The following is a 19,967-nucleotide window of genomic DNA, read 5'->3' on the forward strand; positions in this document are numbered from 1 at the left end:
TATTGGACAGCTGCTTTCGCTTGATGGTTTTAAGCTGAACTTGAAGGACTGGTTCCTATTCTGAAACACTAAAACTGTGTATGCTCCCATATAGCAGTGCATGGCAAATACTTTCTCCATAGTTTTCATTTCCTGTTAGAGATATTACACTGTTTATAAGCTTTTGGAAGCTCCCTCATACTGATAACTAGACGTAAAATCCCGGAAAGGACTTTGGCAGAAAACTGGTCATAATCTTATACACGCAATACCATTTATTAGGGGTTCTTCCTTTGGCAGAGCCGGGGTGGTCCCCACAATTTCCTACGTTCCTTAGCATGTGGCAATATTTATTTATTTATTTGGAAAATTTGCTTATTGCTCAATATTTATAGATATTTATAAACGTGTAACCCCACCTTTTTTCTTTCTTCTGTTTGAAAGAAAAATAAAATCTATCTCAGCTTCTGTTAGCTTTTCCTTTCTGTATTACTACATGAAATCATGTCAGAATATGATAACGAAAGGGATTATGGGAGGGCAGCATTGTGAAAATCCAGAGACCACAATACTGAATTCAAAAAGAGTGTCAGAATTTTAAAAGTCAGTCTTTGCCATTCATAAATGGACTCAGAAATTTTGATTGACAGAATTAGCAAGGGAAATTTTTTATCAACACTGAATTTTTGATCACTCCAGCTCAAAAGTGTTTTAAGGAGAGAATTCTGTATTTGGAAAATACCCACAGAGTTAACCACGTCAATATCCCAGTGAATCATTTGTGATGTACTGGACACAGACAGTGTTACTGCCCTATGAGACCTTGTAGCAGGACACCAAGACAATGAACCCACTTCTCTTTCTGAAGCTGGTGCCCCTAGAATTCCTTCTTTAATCTCTACCTGACAACTCCCCAAACACAGGAAGCAAAGATGCCCACGAAGGCTTTACATCACAATTACATACAAATACACATTTGTATTCAAATTTACATGAGCTCAAGACTACAGTTAGTTTTGCACTGCCTAGCCTCTTTCCGTAACAAGTATAGAAGAATTTAGTGCAGGGAGGGACAGGAATCAGGCTAGGTACAGGACTAGAGGTCAAATGCCTTATTTCTTTAATCACATCAAACGTTAAGGCTTCCCAAGGCAGATTATTGTTTTAAAATTTCTCCTGTTTGTTTTTGTTTTTTAACATCGCCTCTGTTTGTAAGGTTCATCCCTCCATAGTATTTCTGAAATAAAAGGCAGAAGGGATAAGTGATTCTGTTTTATTTCTGGCCCAAAGGACTTTAAAATCTGATAACCATAGGAATAGAACAGTGCCAAAGTAACCATTTTGGAATAAATAGGTCTTCCTTCCATTACAGAAGGACAATTAAACACTGTAGAGAAAAGATGTCCTATAAACATTGCCCCTCCACAGACTTGGAAGAGTTCTCTGTCCATCAAAGTTCTCCCTAAGGAGAGGAAAATTTAAAACTTTTAACACAACACAGTTAGTGGGGTGAGAGTGGAAGAAGGTAAGTGAAGAAAAATGTGTACATCCCACTTTTATGATACATCGTATAATCTGGCTGCTAGAAGCTTCAGAGATCTAACCATAGGCAGGACGCCCAGTATTTAAAGCCTAATCTTTATCTTGTCTGTAGAATTGTAAATCCTGGCGGGATAAAGATAGCATCACAGCCCTTACACGTATTTGTATAAATCCTTACTGTTTGTGCATAATTTGCACACATCCTAACTAACTTACTGCCTAACTTCCGGCCATGAGACAGGAACTGGTACCAGATGTGCCATCTGCCCAAACAGCTAGAAAACAAAATAGATGAGGCAATTGTTTTCAGACTATCATCTTTGGGAGAAAAACAGCAAGTCCCCATGATCACCTCTCCTGTCCTCACAGCATGGAGGAGACGGAGCCCAGGCAGGGCGGCAACTGCGCTGCTCTGAGAAAGCAGCTGGCCTTCACGGGCAGGGGGTGGGGAGGGCAGGGGGGCTGGAAGGAGAGCTGCGTGGAGGGGAGCCCTCACAGTCTGTGCATTCACTGCAGGCCTCTGGCCAAGGGCTGGGTTGCACCTGCACAGGACAAAATTCAGCAAGACCCTACAAAGACCTTCTGCTACAGAACTGGGCGATGAGCAGGGAGTGATACCAGAGGCCATAAAAACGCTGAGAAGTATCAGAGGTCCAACAAGGCCAGGGTGAAGGGGTTCACTGAGCACATCAACATTTAACTGAGACACTGAAAGGCCACATCTTTAGAATGGGCCCCTAAGAAGATACACCCCAAAAACTAAATTTGAAACTGAAACAGGCCTGCTGTAACAGGGAATCACACCATGCCTGACAAGGCCACAATGCTCTGCCACTAATTTAACGGTCTTTCAGAACAAACTCAATGCCATTTAAAGGAAGATGACATAAACCAGACTCCATGCATAGTATCACCCACACCCTGTGAGAAAAAGGGGGAAATGGCCCCACGTCAAGAGAAAATGCAATCCCTAGAAACCAACCCAGATGTTGTAATTGGCAGGCAAAAACTTTAAAGCAGCTATTATGAATACATGTGAGGTTTTAAAGGAAAGTATGACAGCAAAGAATAAACAGATTAGGAATCTCAGGAAATTTTTAAAAAATCTATACTTGAAAAAGAACAATAACTGGAAAGAAAAAAAATTATTAAACAACCTTTAAAGTAGATTGGAAAGGAAAGAATAAATAGTGGGATGGCTGGGTCGCTCAGTCTGTTAAGCGTCTCCCCTGGGATCAAGCCCCACATCAGGCTCCCTGCTCGTCGGGGAGCCGGCTTCTCCCTCTCCCTCTGATGCTTCCCCTGCTTATTCTCTCTCACTCTCTCTTAAATAAATAAAGTCTTTTAAAAAGGAAATCAGTAAGGATAGAAATATCTGTGAAACACTTTATTTATTTATTTATTTATTTGACAAACAGAGATCACAAATAGGCAGAAAGGCAGGCAGAGAGAGAGGAAGGGAAGCAGGCTCCCCACTGAGCAGAGAGCCCAATGCGGGGCTCGATCCCAGGACCCTGAGATCATGACCTGAGCTGAAGGCAGAGGCCCAACCCACTGAGCCACCCAGGTGCCCCTGAGAAACACTATTAATGAACTTCACAGAATTTACATTTTTTAGGACACTAAACCCGACAACTACAGAAAAATATTCTTTTCAGGTCCAGGTACTTATGCAATGTCCATCAAGATGGATCCTACATGGAGCCAATAAATAGTCTCAACTCAAAAATTCAAAATCTTACAGAAAAAAATCAATGATTGAATAAATAAATAAATAAATGAGGGAGAAGAGTCTACTCTCTCAGGCAGAATTCCAAAAAAATCACATGGATACTCTGTCTTCAAGGAGGGGAACGTAAAGCCCCACCGTGCAAACTGACTTTCTCCCAAAGGGTAACCTGACCACGGAGAGACCTCACAGACACTAGCTCAGCCAGGTGATCAAAATCAACATCAAAGTCAATGTCAATAACTAAAGGAAAATGTCGTGTCCATAGTACATACTCTTGATATGGGATAAAAATGGTACTTTGCCTGTGTTCTTCTCTCAAAAAATTATAACCCAACTCTAATCAGGAGAAAAACATTAAAGTCCCACAGAGAGTGATCTGACAAAACATCCAACCATTGTCCCTCAAAACTACCAAGGTGATCAAAAAACAAAGTCTGATGATAAACTGACGAGCTAAGAGGGACCTGAGGAGACCTAACAACTAAGTATATGGTAAAAATGGGATTGGGAGTTCTGGAACAGAAAACAACATTAGGTAAAAACTAAGGGAATCTGAATAAACAATGTGCTTTAGTTAATAATAAGGCATCAGTAGTGATTCATTAATTGTAACAAATACACTATGGTAATAAATGATATCAACAACAGAGGAAACTGAGCACAGAAAACTCTTGTTACTACGTTCTCAACTTTTCTGTAATAAAATAAAGTCTGTTGAAAAATGTATATGGAAATACAAAGGACTTGCAACAGCCAAAGAAAAGGAAAATAAGAAAGCCAAAAACAGACCCACATTTACATGGTCAATTGATTTTTGGCAAAGGAACCAAAGCGATCCAGGGAGAAAGTCTTCTCCAATGCTGATGAAATAACTAGATATTCGTGTGAAAAACCATGAACCTCAACCCCTTACACAAAAATTAATTCCAGATAGAACAAAGACCAAAATGTAAAAGGGAAAAGTATAAAACTTCTAAAACAAAACAAAAGTTCTCCATAATCCAGTTAGGCAGAGATTTCTTAGACTACACGAAGCAATAACCATAAATCAGTCTTATGAAAATTAACAACCACTTATTAAAAACATCACTTAGAAAAGTCAGTTAAGTGTCTGCCTTCGGCTCAGGTCATGTGCTCAGGGTCCTAGGATCAAGCCCCATAGCAGATTCCCTGCTCGGTGACAAGTCTGCTTCTCCTTCTCCCTCTGTGATCTCTCTCACTTTTGCTCTCTCAAATAAATAAATAAAATCTTTGAAAAATATTAAAAATGAAAAATAAAAACTGGAATATTATGAATCCATAAAAGTGTATATATGCTCACACATACACACAGATAGCTGACAAAGAACTTATATCTCCATAACATATGAAGAGTTCAAGCACAAAAATAAGAGGACAAACACAATTTATTTTTTTTTTTTACAGATTTTATTTATTTATCAGTCAGAGAGAGAGAAAGCGAGCGCACAGGCAGGCAGAGTGGCATGCAGAGGCAGAGGGTGAAGCAGGCTCCCCGCCGAGCAAGGAGCCCAATGTGGGACCCAATCCCAGGACGCTGGGATCATGACCTGAGCCGAAGGCAGCCGCTTAACCGACTGAGCCACCCAGGTGTCCCGACAAACACAATTTAAAAAAGACATTTTGAGGGCGCCTGGGTGGCTCAGTGGGTTAAAGCCTCTGCCTTCAGCTCAGGTCATGATCCCAGGGTCCTGGGATCGAGCCCCACATCAGGCTCTCTGCTCAGTGGGAAGCCTGCTCCCCTTCCTCTCTCTCTGCCTGCCTCTCTGCCTACTTGTGATCTCTGTCTGTCAAATAAATAAATAAAATATTTAAAAAAAAAAAAAAGACATTTTGAGAGGCACCTGGGTGGCTCAGTGGGTTAAAGCCTCTGCCTTCAGCTCAGGTCGTGGTTGCAGCGTCCTGGGATCAAGCCCCGCATCGGGCTCTCTGCTCAGTGGGGAACCTGCTTCCTCCTCTCTCTCTGCCTGCCTCTCTGCCTACTTGTAATCTCTGTCTATCAAATAAATAAATAAAATCTTTAAAAAAATAAAAATAATTAAAAATAAAAATAAAAAAGACATTTTGCAAAGAAAGCTACATAAATAGACAATATGCATGTGATAAAGTGCTCTATATCATTAGTGACAATTAGTAAAAATTAGAAAAAAATTAGTAAAAAATTATGACCTCCACAAGATACCACTACATATCTACCATCATGGCTAAAACAAGACATAGGATATCCAATGTTGGTGAGAATATGAATTGCCATACTTTATTGGTGGGCATAAAATGATATGACCACCCTGGAGAAAAGTCGGACAAATTTTTCATAGACCAAGCACACATCCACAACTACTCTGTTACCCAGCAATTCCACTCCCAGGTGGCTACCCAAGAGAAAGGAAAACATATGTCCACAAAAGACTTGGGGGGAAAAAAAAAGTATTTTCAGCAGCATTTTCATAATAGCTCCCAAGTTGGAAATGGTCTATGTGCTCAATAAAAGAATAGACTATGGTCTATTCACACACTGGAATTTAATGCAGTAATAACAAGGAAGCCCGAGGGGCGCCTGGGTGGCTCAGCCAGTTGACCGGCAGCATTTGGCTCAGGTCACAGTCTCAGGGTCCTGGAATCGAGCCCCACATCAGGCTCCTTGCTCAGAAGGGAACGTGCTTCTCCCTCTGCCTGCCGCCCTGCCCCCACCCCCTTGTTTGTGAGTGCTCTCTCCCTCTCTCTCTGACAAATAAATAAAATATCTTAAAAAAAACACCACCACCAACAAACAAACAAGGAAGACTGAGATTAGCAACGGGCACACCTGGCATCCAGATCTTGGTGTCTAAATGCCATTTCCACTAAAAGGAAGCAGGGTGTTTGGAGAAAAAGCCAATTCCCAGGACTGGGGCTGGAAAAGAATAATCCGAGTTGGGAGCACCTTATTATGCCGGAAAGTAGTGCTTAGAGAATGACAGGAATATGCCAGCAGCACACAAGAAGCATCTTGAAAGGGCCCTCACGGGACAAATTTGGGACAATCTGAGCACAAAATAACAATACTACTGGATTCTGAGTCACTGAATACCCCTGGGTTCACAGTGGTATAAACAAACAGGTAGGGAAGAAGGGAAAGTTCTTTCCACTGTAGAACACCCACTAATAAATACAGAAGTAAAATCAGAGTTAGAAAATAATCGAAGGGGCGCCTGGGTGGCTTAGTTGGTTAAGCCTCTGACTTCAGCTCAGGTCATGATCCATGGGATCAAGCCCCACATCAGGCTCCCTGTTCCACAGTGTCTGCTTCTCCCTCTCCCTCTGCTGCTTCCCTTGCTCGTGCCTTCTCTTTGTCAAATAAATAAATAAAATCTTAAAAAAACAAAGAAAGAATCAATGGAGATGAAAAGAGAGGGCAGAAACTCAACGAGGAACCACATAAACAGCAACTTTGTGGCAGACAGACTTGGACATACACCATGGACTTCCCGATGAGACTCATGAAGGACACAACCTTTCTAGAGTAATTCGGACAAAAAGCATAACCTGAATCTAATAATAATGAGAAGTATCAGGAGAAAAACAATAAATAAGTAAACAAACACACACATACATAATGTCTTTTTTTTAACAAGGTCAAGGAAGACAGAGAGGCGAAGAAATGATTCCACATCAGAGGAGAAGGAAGAGACCTGACAATTAAACACAGCAGTCCTAGGCTGGACACTAGAATGGGGAAAAATCAGCCATAAGGCACATCCATGGAATAATTAGAAACATTAGATATGGTCTGTGGATTACATAATAGATTGTACCAATATCAAATTCCCTAGTTTTGGTATTTATTCTCTGGCTTTATATGAGAACGTCTTTGCTCTTAGGAAACACACAAAGGAGCATGACATCTCCACCTTACTCTCAGGTTTCAGGAGGAAAACACACACATACACACACACACACACACACACATACATACATACATACATTACTAGAACTATTCTCTATTTAATGTGAACAAACAGCAGCTCAGGTGTATTAAGAGACCTGCCGAGCCACAAAACTATAAGCCAGGCCTAGAACTTGCATTCAAGTCTTCTGACCACAAACCTTTCCTGGGTCACTGACTGCTCCCATCAGACAACGATCAATCAACAAACGCTCTCCATAATCCCTAGCGTAGGCCACGGGGCCACCCTACCTCCGCTTCCCTTTAGCCTTCCTCTACTACCACTCTCCCAACTCCCACTGCAGGTCAAACATGCAAAATAAGATCCCTGCTCAGGGTCTCTGTATTCTCTCTACTCCCTGCCTGGGTTGCTCTTCTCCCAGAGATCAGCAGAGCTCACTCTAGCCCTTCAGAACTCTGAGAACACTTTAGAAAGCCCTATTGTACTTAATCCTAAATAGAGCAGCATCTTCCCTCGAGTCTCTATTCCCCTTACCTTGCTCCATTTCTCTCTCTCACTGATCACACGCTGACATGTTACTTATCTGTCTTCCTTGACAGACTACAGGTTCCACGAGGATGGAGACTTGGTCTATTTTTTTGTTCACTCTTATATATTTGCAGCTCTTGTAACAGTTCTAATAGTTCTTACAATAGCCTGACATGTGGGTGCCATGCTTGGGAAATAAGGATTGAGTGACCAGATAAATTAACAAATGCACTGGGTTCCAAATAAATCTGCAACTGAATTTTTCTGGAAACTGATTCTAAAATGTATATGGAAGGATAAAGGAGCACAAAAATAGCTAGGACAGCTACAAAAATGAAACGAGAAAAATGACACAAAAGTAGCCACAGAGATCAGTACAACAGAATACAGTCCAGAAATCAACCCACACCATATATGGTCAATTAATCTACAAAGGAGGCAAGAACATGCCACAGGAAAAAGACAGCATCTTCAACAAATGGTGCTGGGAAAACTGCACAGCTACATGCAAAGGAATGAAACTGGACCACTTTCCTACTCCACACAGAGAAACAAACCCAAAATGGACTGAAGACCTCAAATGAGATATGAAATCATAAAACTCCTAGGAGAAAATATAGGCAGTAATTTCTCTGACATCAGCCATAGAAACATTTTTCTAGATGTGTCTTCCCAGACAAGAGAAACAAAGGCAAAACGAAACTATGGGATTATAGCAAAATAAAAAGTTTTTGCACAGCAAAGAAGCCACCCACAGAACGACAAAGCAATCTACTGACTGGGAGAAGATGTCTGCAAATGATATATCTGATAAGGCGTGAAAATTCAAGATATAGAAAGACCTTAATATAATCCAACACCAAAAAAATAAATAACCCAATTAAAAATTGGGCAGAAAACCTGAATAGACATTTTTCCAAAGAAGATATACAAATGCCCAACAGACAGATGAAAAGATGCTCAGTATCACTAATCATTAGGAAAATACAAATCAAAATCACAATGAGGTATCACATCTACCAGAATGGCTAAAAAAAAAAAAAAAAAACAACCCAGAAAATTACAAGTGTTAGTGAGGATACAGAGAAAAAGGAACCTCTGTGCCCTGTTGATGGGAATGCAAACTGATGCAGCCACTGTGGAGAACAGTATGGGGCTTACTCAAAAAATGAAAACTAGAATTACCATATGATCCGGTGATTCCACTACTGGGTATTTACCCAAGGAATATGAAAACACTAATTCAAAAAGATATGTGCACCCCTATGTTTACTGCAGCATTATTTGCAATAGCCAAGACATGGAAGCAACCCAAGTGCCCATCGACAGATGAATGCATAAAGAAGATGTTGTATATATACACAAGGGAATATTACTCAGCCATAATAAAGAGATCTCGCTATTTGCAACAACATGGATGGACCTAGAGGGTATAATGCTAAGTGAACTAAGTCAGACAAAGACAAATACCACATGATTTCACTCCTATATGAAATTTAAGAAACAAAATAGAAGAAACAAAACAAAACAAAACAAAAAAGAAAGAAAGAAAAAAGAGGCAAACAAAAAAACAGACTTTTAAGTGTACAGAACAGGTTACCAGAAGGGAGGTGGGTGGGGGGCATAGGGGAAATAGGGGAAGGGGATTATGAGTACACTTACCATGATGAACACTGAGTAATGCACAGAATTGTTGGATCATTATATGTGTACACCTGAAACTAATAAAACACTGTTATACTTGAATTAAAAAAAAAAAAAAAGAATATGTAACAAGAGGAGTTATGTACCCTACAGGATATTAAGTTACAAAGCTACAGGAACTAATTATGATATTGTTATGGGACTACCTAGCTCACTAAAACAGAACCAAGCCCACCGACTCCAGCAAATATGGGCCCATGGAGGTATGAATAGAGTAGAATCACAAATCACTTGGAGAGACTCCTAATAATGACGCTGGGTAACTTTTTTACTAGAAGGAAAAAATATATAAATTTGAATTCTTACCATATATCATATAAAATAATCTCTAGATAATCTGAAGATCTAGCATTCAAAAAATCCTTTAAAAATATAAGAAAGTTGGAAGCCACTATATGACCTCCTAGTAGAACACAATAATGGACACGATACAATGATCTGACTTAATAACAAAAGACACTTAACATTAGAAAAAAAAAACTGCTTGGGGCGCCTGGGTGTCTCAGTGGGTTAAAGCCTCTGCCTTCAGCTCAGGTCATGATCCTGGGGTCCTGGGATGGAGCCCCACATTGGGCTCTCTGCTCAGCAGGGAGCCTGCTTTTCCCTCTCTCTCTGCCTGCCTCTCTGCCTGCTTGTGATCTCTGTCTGTCAAATAAATAAATAAAATCTTTAAAAATAAACAAATAAAATAAAATAAAATAAAAATAAATGCTTAATAAACATCATGTAAAAAGGTAAGTAAACTGGAAGATATTTGCCATGTTACTCTGCAGCTGACTAAGAAAAAGCCAAAGAGTCCAACAGTAAAACCGGGCAAAGATCATACACCAGGGATTCACCAGTGAGGGGATCCTGTCAATACACATGGAAAAAATGCCCAGACTCATTAGGAATCATGTACAAGCTCATTAAACCAATGACATTATACTTTTCACTCATCAGATTTGTAGAATTTCATCAGACAGCATCAAGTGTGACAGAAATGTAAAAAATAGGAACTTTCAAATATTGCCAGTGAGATGGAAAACCAGGCCGGCGACTCTTAAGACCCATTTGACTCTTGTCAAACTGGAGATGCACGTTTTTTATGCCACCGTACCAAGAGAGAGGCAGAAGGCTGTTCCCTGAAAGAAAATACTGAATATACACAAATGTCCACTACAGGAGACCAAATGAACAAAATGTGCCACATGTATTTAATAGAATGCAGTGATACTAAGTACATCCATACATATCAACATAGATAGAGCCCCATGATATAGTACGTGAACATACAGAATACAGATTGATGATATTTATGTACATTTGAAAAAACACTAAAGCAATACCGTTTCCTTAGGATCCAGGTAAATGGTCGGGAACGGATGAATGGATACACAGACGCACCATGGTGGTCTCTGCAGAGTACAAGAGGGCATGGCACTGCGGGGACTAGTTAAGGAACCTCACTTACACCTCAGTGTGTTAACTTCTTTAAAAAAAAAAAAAAAAAAGGAAGAAGGGGGAAGTTATTACTTCTGGATGGTGAGAATGCAGACATTTATTATTATTCGTCCTTTTCGATTCCCTTTTCAAGTTTCTCACGTGCGGAGTCCTCCCTCCAGTACCCAGCCTCGTGCTCTCTTCCAGCGCCGGCAGGAGAGGGGCAGGGACGGAGCCGGTGAGAACTTCACGTAGTTAATGCTGAACTTCACGTAGGACTTACAGACTGTCCACGGTAAATTTGGACTACGTGTGATTTTGGCCTTCACCGACAAACTTTAGTATTAATACTCTTGTAAAGTGAGCCTCACAGCATTCATCAGCATGATAACTTAAAAGCAAACTACATGGAAAACACTTTCATTTCGGTGAGGATTTTTTGAGGGGCCAATCTTGAGTACAAAAGTCAGTCTACCAAAATCCCTTTGCTCTTGTGCCATCTGGTGGACAAAGGAAGCATTACACCTCCACAAAACCCCACAGCTGGGGTTACCGGAGCAACATTCTTTCCAAGGAAGCATCCCCCTTCCTTCTGAGGTTACTGTGTAGTTCGCTAGTAACTACTGACTCTCATCAGCCTTCTCCAAACTAAATTCTTCAGTCTATAAATTGGTTGAGAAAGAGCTGCTCTTTTATCTTCTTTTGCTCAGAGATTCCTTCTTCAATGTTTCTTAGTCAAATGATGCTTTCCGTTCTTTCTCACCAGACCAATCTGCAACCATGATCTCCATTCATCCATATTTCAAACCCTCCATAGTAAAAAATCCTAACAGTTGATTTCTATATTAAAAATTTCAGTGTTGTTTTGTTTTATACAAAACGGAGGATGGTTAAGAATTTTTAGTTTAAAGGACTTTTAAAATACAGTATGTTCTTATTATAAATATGCAATGGGAATTATAAATAGTTCCTTCTTTTAAGCACTGGGTGAGATTGTAAAAAGCATACAGTATCTTACCAAGAGCCAATAGAACAGGCTAGATTTTTCAGATATAAAAGAAAAATAACAACATAAAGAAAAAGCAAAAAAATAATTACAAGGTCATGAATCCCTCAATTTGCAATACTGAATTCCCTGCTTCATTTACAATCCAGATATGTAACTGACCAGGGTGGTAAAATTTCTCTGGAAAATGCCAAGTGTACTCAAGACAAAAGAAGTCAGTCCTAAATGGTTTCCATTAGTGTTCTCTGTGGCCATGATTCCATTCAAGCTTTATAACCTGCTGTAATAGCTTTTTAACTGTTTCCAAATCAGCACTAGCAGAGGATGGAAACAAAAAAAGCCAAAGGCACTCCCTCAGAAGTTCAAAATTGCTAGATTTTGATGTATATTTAAATTTTAGCGAGTTTCAGTCCCTCCATTCAGATGATCCTGTAGGTACATACAAACACACTGGATTGTTGGATTCACTTCTCTTCCTTTCTCAAAGTTTACGATAAAGAGACTAATCCCTGTGTTGGGACTGACTGACATAAATTCGGATTTGTTCAGAGTAGAGGGTAAGGAACACTTAAGGTCAGTCAGAAAATAATTAAACAGGCTTTTCATGTAAGCGCCATGACTCACAACTAAGACACTGGCGACTAATCCTGGTGCGTCACTGTCTGAATTAGATTCAGAGGCACAGGTTTTTCCTAAAGGAAATATCTCTGCCAGAGAAGTTTCCAGACAGTTGCTTGGAGCTCCTTGGGAAAACTGTTCATTCTGACCTGCTTCTTGCAGGATCAATTGACAAAGAATATCGAAAAAGTCTTTTCCACGCATTTTCACCTACAAGAAATTAAAATAAAGTGGCATTAATGACTGTCTTAAAACACAAACATAAAACACGACTGACTGGATTTCTCTAATAGGTCAACAGAAGGATTACAGAAGCAGATAAGATTCTGTTTCTATTCATCCAATCAGCAGTAAATGCCTACCATACTTCTGGAATGATGGAAGCACACTGGGGGACAACAAGATACGATTTCTAATTCCTCACTTCAAAGCACTTACAATCTAGTTAGGGCGACTTACAACTAAAAAAGAAACCCATCAAACTGTTAACTAGGTAACTGCATCTAGAGCACATCAGTTCGGTTAGAGCAACCACCGACAAGGACACAATGTCTTGCCTTTACTAAACTAACAGAAAGTCCTTCCAAGAAAATTATGAAAATAAAAAATAGAGGAAGCAATTCCCAATAATGCAATTCAAAAGCAGAACACTCCAAAGAAAGGCAAGCACGGTGATGGGGTCACTTACAGAGCTAAAGACGCAGGAGGGAGAGGCTTGAAGATTGCGAGTCTTGAATTATTTTGCCTCGAGTGTTTTGCCTACCACTCTCCTTGAACAGCACCCCACTGCTCTCCTGCCTACTACTACCACTGCTGAAGGTACTGCTGCAGATTCAAAGACTTTTCTTCAAGTACCATCTAATAACACACGTCCTTTAAGTCCAGTGCTGGCAATGACTGTCAACTTAACAGTAAATAAGAAAGACAGCTTAAAAAGGAAAAACAAAAACACGACACAGAATTGTTTTAGGAACCAAACAACGTTCAAACAGCTTAGCTAAGATTTAGAGATATTTCATTTACAAAAGAAACCCAACTTTAGCTATTTTGATGTTGGCAAGTTCATCCATGTGGCAAGTTGCCCCAGGGCTACGTACCTGGTCTAAGGTCTCTCCTCCAGGTGGTGTGAACATAGGGCATTCTTCCCCAGCTGCTTTGGCCATGGCCCTTAGCTCACTTAGGGCCCTGCCTTCTGCAACCCCGTATTTCTGCAATGGTCCAATAGATAAAAGTGCCTCAAGTGAATTCGCGATACAACGATTAAGTACATGCTTGCAACAAACTTGGAACAATCATTCTGGCAAGAAGCTTGGTTTCCTTCCACTTTATTATATCTTTTAAACTGAGAATGAGAACATGCTCAGTAGAGGCTGCAAGCCCTGGAAAAGACAGTTGACAGCTTGAATTGTCCACTGTATCCAGATGGGTTGTACGGAACAGCACACTCAAGGAGACAGTGGGGCTTTATTGGACAAATACAGAGACTTGCACAGACTCCAGGGCTAGAGATTAACACACGAAGTGCACCATGATTCAGTCAGCCACCTCCTATCCACACGCACTACCCTTACTCTCTCATTTGATCCTAACAATGGCACTACGAGATGGGTATCTTCAGCTCCATATTCATAAATGGTAAAGCGGAGTTTCAGAGAAGTTAAGCAACTTGCTAGTATTCCCACAGCCAATACAGTGGAGCTGAAATTCAAACCCAGATCTGTGTGTTTTCAAAGCTCGTTAGCTCTTAAGATTCGTAAAGACTGAGCCACAGCCAGGGACACAGAAGTCACCAAAGAAATACAAGTGACCAAGAAATAGGAAATCTACCTCACCAGGAATCTATAATGTAAAAATTAAAATGGCATCTTTCAGAAGCTATTAAATCAGAAGACCGAAGAGACTACCAACCGCTAGTGTCTATGTGAGAAAAACTTTCTCCTACATCATTCACGGAAGTATAAACTGGCGCAGCTTTTCTAGAGGGAAATTTAGCAATATGTATAAAAGGCTTTAAAAAAAAGTACATACTCAACAATTCCACTTCTAGGAAATGTATTAGGTGTGTGTATAAAGAACTACAAAGAAGGTTTATTTTAACATTATTTTTATCAGTGCAAAATCTTGTCACAATGCAGGAGTCCACCAGTAGTAGCTATGCAATATCTATATATTGGAATAATGTAGTCACTACTTAGGTGATCATATCTATGTGCATTTATTAGCACTGAAATACACAGGGAGAAAAACTAGTTAAAAAACAACACATAGAGTGGCACCTAGATGGCTTAGTCAGTTGAGCATCTGACCCTTGATTTCAGCTCAGGTCGTGATCTCAGGGTCATGAGGCTGAGCCCCGTGTCAGGCTCCCCGCTCAGTGGGAGGCAGACTGCTTGAGATTCTCTTCCTCTCCCCCAACTTGTGCTTGTTTCCCCCTCTCTAAATTAAATAAATAAATCTTTTTAAAAAACACATATAGTAGGGGTACATTTAGAAAAATGCGTACACAATCAGATAGACAGACTGACAGACAAACATGAAAAAAAGTCAAGAGCACACATACCAAAATGTTCAGTTATTTGTGCAGGGTAGAAATTTTTAACTGTATTTTTCCCCAAACTGTTCTTACTTTTAATTCCCTACAATGATAACAGATTACTTGCATAATAAAATATTTAATAAAATATTGAGATAAATCACTCGTTATGGTTTACGCCGATGGTGCCCCAAAATTCTAACATTGCCATCAGACAGAAATCCTACAACTAAATGTTCTTTTTTTCTAAGACCATATGCACAGTTGTCAGGTGCTCTCCCAATTCCCAAGTTCAAATTCTCACATGCTCACCTGTAACTGGAACAACCTGTATTATAAAGGAGAACACTAAAAATCATTACTTGGTTTGTTTTTTTAAGAATAGAAACATGCATTCATTAGATATTCCGAACGCTATGCTGGGACACATCAGGCAATGAGGCGAGAGCGGTGAAGAGACCAGGAGGGACACGCAGCTCCCCACCCTTGCTGAGACCGCAGTGTGTGGGGTACTAACCTAGAGCAGTAAGGGAACAGTGCCGTAATGGAAGGAATTCCGGACATGGACACACACAGCAGAGACGGCTAGTGTGCATTTGTGGGGCGGCAACAGGTCGAAGCCTTAGGGTGAACGGAAGTTGGCCAGGTTTGGAGAGCATGTATCCCAGGTGGAGTGGAGTACAGATTCAGAAGTTCAGTGAGGAAAGAACACAGGGTGTTTGGACGACTCTGAGCAGATCCGCAAGAGGCCTATCACCAGCAGTCCAGAACATGGAATCCAGGGCCGGGTGGCCTCAGTCGGAATCTGAGCTGTGCCACATACTAACTCTAGGATGCTGGGCGCAGACTTGACCTCTGTGCCTTGCTTTCTGCAGTTGGAAAAATGAGGTTTCTAAGTCTTCACAACAGGGGGGTGTTGCGAAGGTTAACAAACCTGCAGGGACTGGAGCAGGGCCAGAGTGTGGGGAGCACCGTGCGAATGCTCACTGATATTATTAAGGCTGGGCACGGAGCACAGGGAAGTGGAAGGAGGCAGATGGAGACAACAGATCGTATCCTACAGCATGCTGACAAACCAGGCTGGAGCTTGGACGGCCTCCTGAAGGTAAAACGGAAACAGTGAACTGTTCTACACAGGTGCGCAGCAACCACGTTTTCCAGACTACTCTGGCTGCAGCACGGAGATTAGATGAGAATAGCGAGCGCAAGTCAGAAGACGGGAGAATCGCTGTTCCCGGGAGCTAGGGGACGGAGGACACTGAATGTACAGGACAGCAGCAGTGGGTGCGCAGAGGGATGGGGCACTCAGGAACTACGACACAACGGCAGAACTGACAAGACGATGGTAGGATGTGCAGGTGGGAGGCAAGTGCACGTCAAGAACGTGTGGTCTGAACAAATGGGTAAAAGCAGGGGCTGGGGAGAGACAAGGGGGTGTGTCCCACTGAGCCGAGGGGCACACACGCAGAAACAAAAAGTAGGTAGTTTGATACGTGAGCTTAGGCAAGAGATCTCAGCTGAACATATATATATATGGACATCCACTGAGATCACAGGAGAGGACGGAGCTACTCAGGAAGAGAGCACGGAGTGAGAAGAGACAGACTGGCCAACGCTCCCCACTGTGGGTGACAGGCCCCGGCCAGCATGGCACTGAACTCACAATGCTGGTTTAGCACTGGGCCATGGCTTCTCGGGCACAGAGTGAGCCTTTCTGAGCAGCAGCTCTGAGCAAGTTGTAGTGTATATTTTGGACGAGCACAGAGAACGCGTGCAAGTTATGAAAAGCAATTCTTTAGAGATGCCCAGCCATTCAACATTCCTCCCCAGGTACAGAAGAAATCACAGGGCTACCAGGGACATCAGCCTGCTTACAGGCCTGCATTGGAGCAAAAACTGCCTCTCTAGGACGAGACGTGGGGTCAAATCGCAGATCTGCAATTGAGGTGTGGCTTTAGCTAGATCACCATTTCATCAAGATTCATTTCTAATATATATAAAATGGGCATAATAGAGTCTATTGAAGCTTAAACTCAGGAAGTACGATAGGGAGGCTGAGAAGAGAACTTTGCACTTTTACGTTAAACTCTCCTGCACTAGTTCTCATGAGCAGACGTTGCTTTTACAATGTAGGATGCCTGCCTTACACTAATTCAATAATTACATAAGATACTATGTATGAGCATATGTAACAGCCACGGTCACACAGCAGGTTCTTACTATGTGTTAGCTGGTTCCACATCCCTCACAAGAACGCATCAGATAGGGCGCCTCGGTGGCTCAGTTGGTTAAGCAACTGCCTTCAGCTCAGGTCATGACCTGGAGTCCCAGGATCGAGTCCCGCATCAGGCTCTCTTTGGCAGGGAGTCTGCTTCTCCCTCTGACCCTCCCTCCTCTCATGCTCTCTCTCTCTCTCTTTCTCTAATAAATAAATAAAATCTTAAAAAAAAACAAAAACAAAAACGAATGTATCACATATGGGCGCCTGGGTGGCTCAGTCGTTAAACATCTGCCTTTGGCTCAGGTCATGATCTCAGAGTCTTGGAATCGAGTCCTGCATCAGGCTCCCTGCTCAGCAGGAAGCCTGTTCCTCCCTCTCCCACTCCCCCTGCTTGTGTTCCCTCTCTTGCTGTCGTCCCTCTTTCTGTCAAGTCAATAAATAAAATCTTAAAAAAAAAATGCATCAGATAAACTGAGGTGATTTACTGATAACTCATGGTGAAGAAAAATATGTAATTAAGTTACTTACTCTTTCTCGAAGTCTTGAATCATACTTTACTGTCAAATCTTTGCAAACATTGCTCTTCTCCAAAATCCCATGCACAGTCTGAAAGCGGAAAGACAACAGTTTCTTTTCTCATAAAAATAGTCATTCTGGCCAAAATGTCAAAATATATCATAGTAAAAACAACAACAACAACCTGGGGGCACCTGGGTGGCTTGGTGGGTTAAAGCCTCTGCCTTTGGCTCAGGGTCCTGGGATTGAGTCTCGCATCGGGCTCTCTGCTCGACGGGGAGCCTGCTTCCCCCCCTCTCTCTCCCTGCCTCTCTGCCTACTTGTGATCTCTCTCTGTCAATAAATAAATAAAATCTTTAAAAACAACAAAACCAAACCAAACCTAGAGGGGTACCTGGGTGGCTCAGTCCATTAAGCATCTGCCTTTGGCTTAGGTCATGATCCCAGCGTCCTGGGATTGAGTTCTGAGTCGGGCTCCCCACTCAGTGGGGAGTCTACTTCTCCCTCTGCCACTTCCCCTGCTTGTGCTCTCTCCCTCACTCTGTCTCTCAAATAAATAAAATCTTTAAAAATAATAATAATAATAATTTTCCTTTGTGAAAGTTGCCTCTCTTCTGTACGGCTTACCCTTTGTCTCTTCACACCAATTTGGATATTTCCTTCTGCATTATCTTCTAGTTCAGAGGTCAGCAAACCATAGCCCAAATCCAGACAGTGGCTTGTTGTTGTGAATGAAGAGCTATTAGAACACAACTGCTTACATATTGTTTGCGGATGCTCTCACAGTACAACAGAAGAGGTGAACGACTGTGACAGAGAGCATACAGCCCATAAAACTTAAAATATGTACTATCTGGCCCTTTACAGAAAAGGTTCCAGTTCATTAATTCTCCATTCAGGTGTGCCTAAATTACTGTTAAACCCATCTACCAAGTCTTAATTTCAGTTACATTTTCCGTTCTAGAATTCAACTTTGTTCTTCTACATCATTTCCAGTTGTCTGCTGAAATTCTCAATGCCATTTTTTAATCTATGCATTCAACGGTTATTTTAAAGTCCATGTCTGGTAACCAGTTATCAAAGAACTCTTACAGCTGTTTCTGTTGTCTTTTGTTTGGGCTCATTTTTGTTCACATTCCTCTCTCTCCTGGTGTGCCTGGTTACTTTTGATCGGCAAGACATAGTATTTGCAAAACTGTAGAAATAATTTAAGTCTGCTATCTGCCTTTTTAATCCCCTCCCCACAAACTAAACATTGTCATCCTCATGGTTCTCTATTATCAATATTGGTTTACCTTTATCTTTACCAATGTCTTGGCTCACCAATCTTTTCTGAGACTCAGACCTCCATTCTGGCACTATCTTCCTTCTTCAATTATCCTTTCAAAGTTTCTTTATAGCCTGTTGGTCCAAAATGTCTTCATATCACCTACACTTGAGAAAATGTTTTGCTGGGTATAAAACTCTAAGTTAGTCTTTATTATCACTCAGTTCGTTAAAAATAAAAACTAATTACTAATACTAACAAATTTGTTGAGAGTCTAATTCTGGCCATTAGTGGATGATGTTTGTCCTTCTTATCCTCTGGCGCTTTGCAATTTTGTTATTGTAAGCATAGATTTGGGTTTCTTTTTATTTATCTTGGTGGATTTGTCACACTTTCTAGAACCAACAGTTCTGGAAAATTATCAACTGTGACTTCTTTGACCCCTTTCCCATTTTAATATCTCCTTCTAAAAGACACCAGACTTCATCATTTCTTGATTTCCTTTAAGCTCTTATATTTTAATGTTTATTATGTTGTGCTACATTTCAGTTACTATCTTGCATTTACTTACGAGCTAGCGACTATTTCAGCCATGCTTAATCTATAATTCAGTACATCTACTGAGGTTTTCATTTTTGGTTTATTTACTTGTTCTGTACTTTTAAACCAATTTTATTGAGGTACAATTTATAACAAAAAAATACACCTATTTGAGTGTACAATTCACTGAGTTTTAAAAAATGTATACACCTATCTAAATACCACCAAAATCAAGATATGGAAGAATTCCGTCACCCTAAAAGATTCCTTCGTGTTTGTCCCAGTCAATCCCTCCCACTCCTGGCCTCTGGCAGTCACGGATCTGCTTTACATAACTGAAGATTAGATCTGTCTTTTCTCGAGTCTCCCATAAATGGAATCCTCCAATATGTACTCTTCTGTGCCTGGCTTTTTTTGTTTAGCAGGTCTTTGAGACTCTTCCACACTCCTGCTG

At 41.0% G+C, this 19,967-nt stretch overlaps 1 protein-coding gene across 2 annotated transcripts in view; it reads right to left on the minus strand.

Moving 5' to 3' along the window:
- Nucleotides 1-10,563: 10,563 nt before the first annotated feature.
- The window catches only part of TIGAR (TP53 induced glycolysis regulatory phosphatase), a 28,575-nt gene continuing 19,171 nt past the window's right edge, over nt 10,564-19,967 (minus strand). The window contains exons 4-7 of one of the 2 annotated variants that reach the window (XM_080810677.1): nt 17,719-17,796; nt 13,534-13,644; nt 13,125-13,364; nt 10,564-12,646 (exon numbers count right to left, since the gene is read on the minus strand). In XM_080810677.1, coding sequence (XP_080666803.1) covers nt 13,284-13,364; nt 13,534-13,644; nt 17,719-17,796 — 270 coding nt within the window. In that variant the 3' untranslated portion in view covers nt 10,564-12,646; nt 13,125-13,283. The remainder of the gene's footprint in view (nt 12,647-13,124; nt 13,365-13,533; nt 13,645-17,718; nt 17,797-19,967) is intronic. The other variant, XM_080810676.1, reaches the window with a different exon arrangement.

Source organism: Martes martes (assembly GCF_963455335.1).
Source record: "Martes martes genome assembly, chromosome: 8".
Taxonomy (NCBI): Eukaryota; Metazoa; Chordata; class Mammalia; order Carnivora; family Mustelidae; genus Martes; species Martes martes.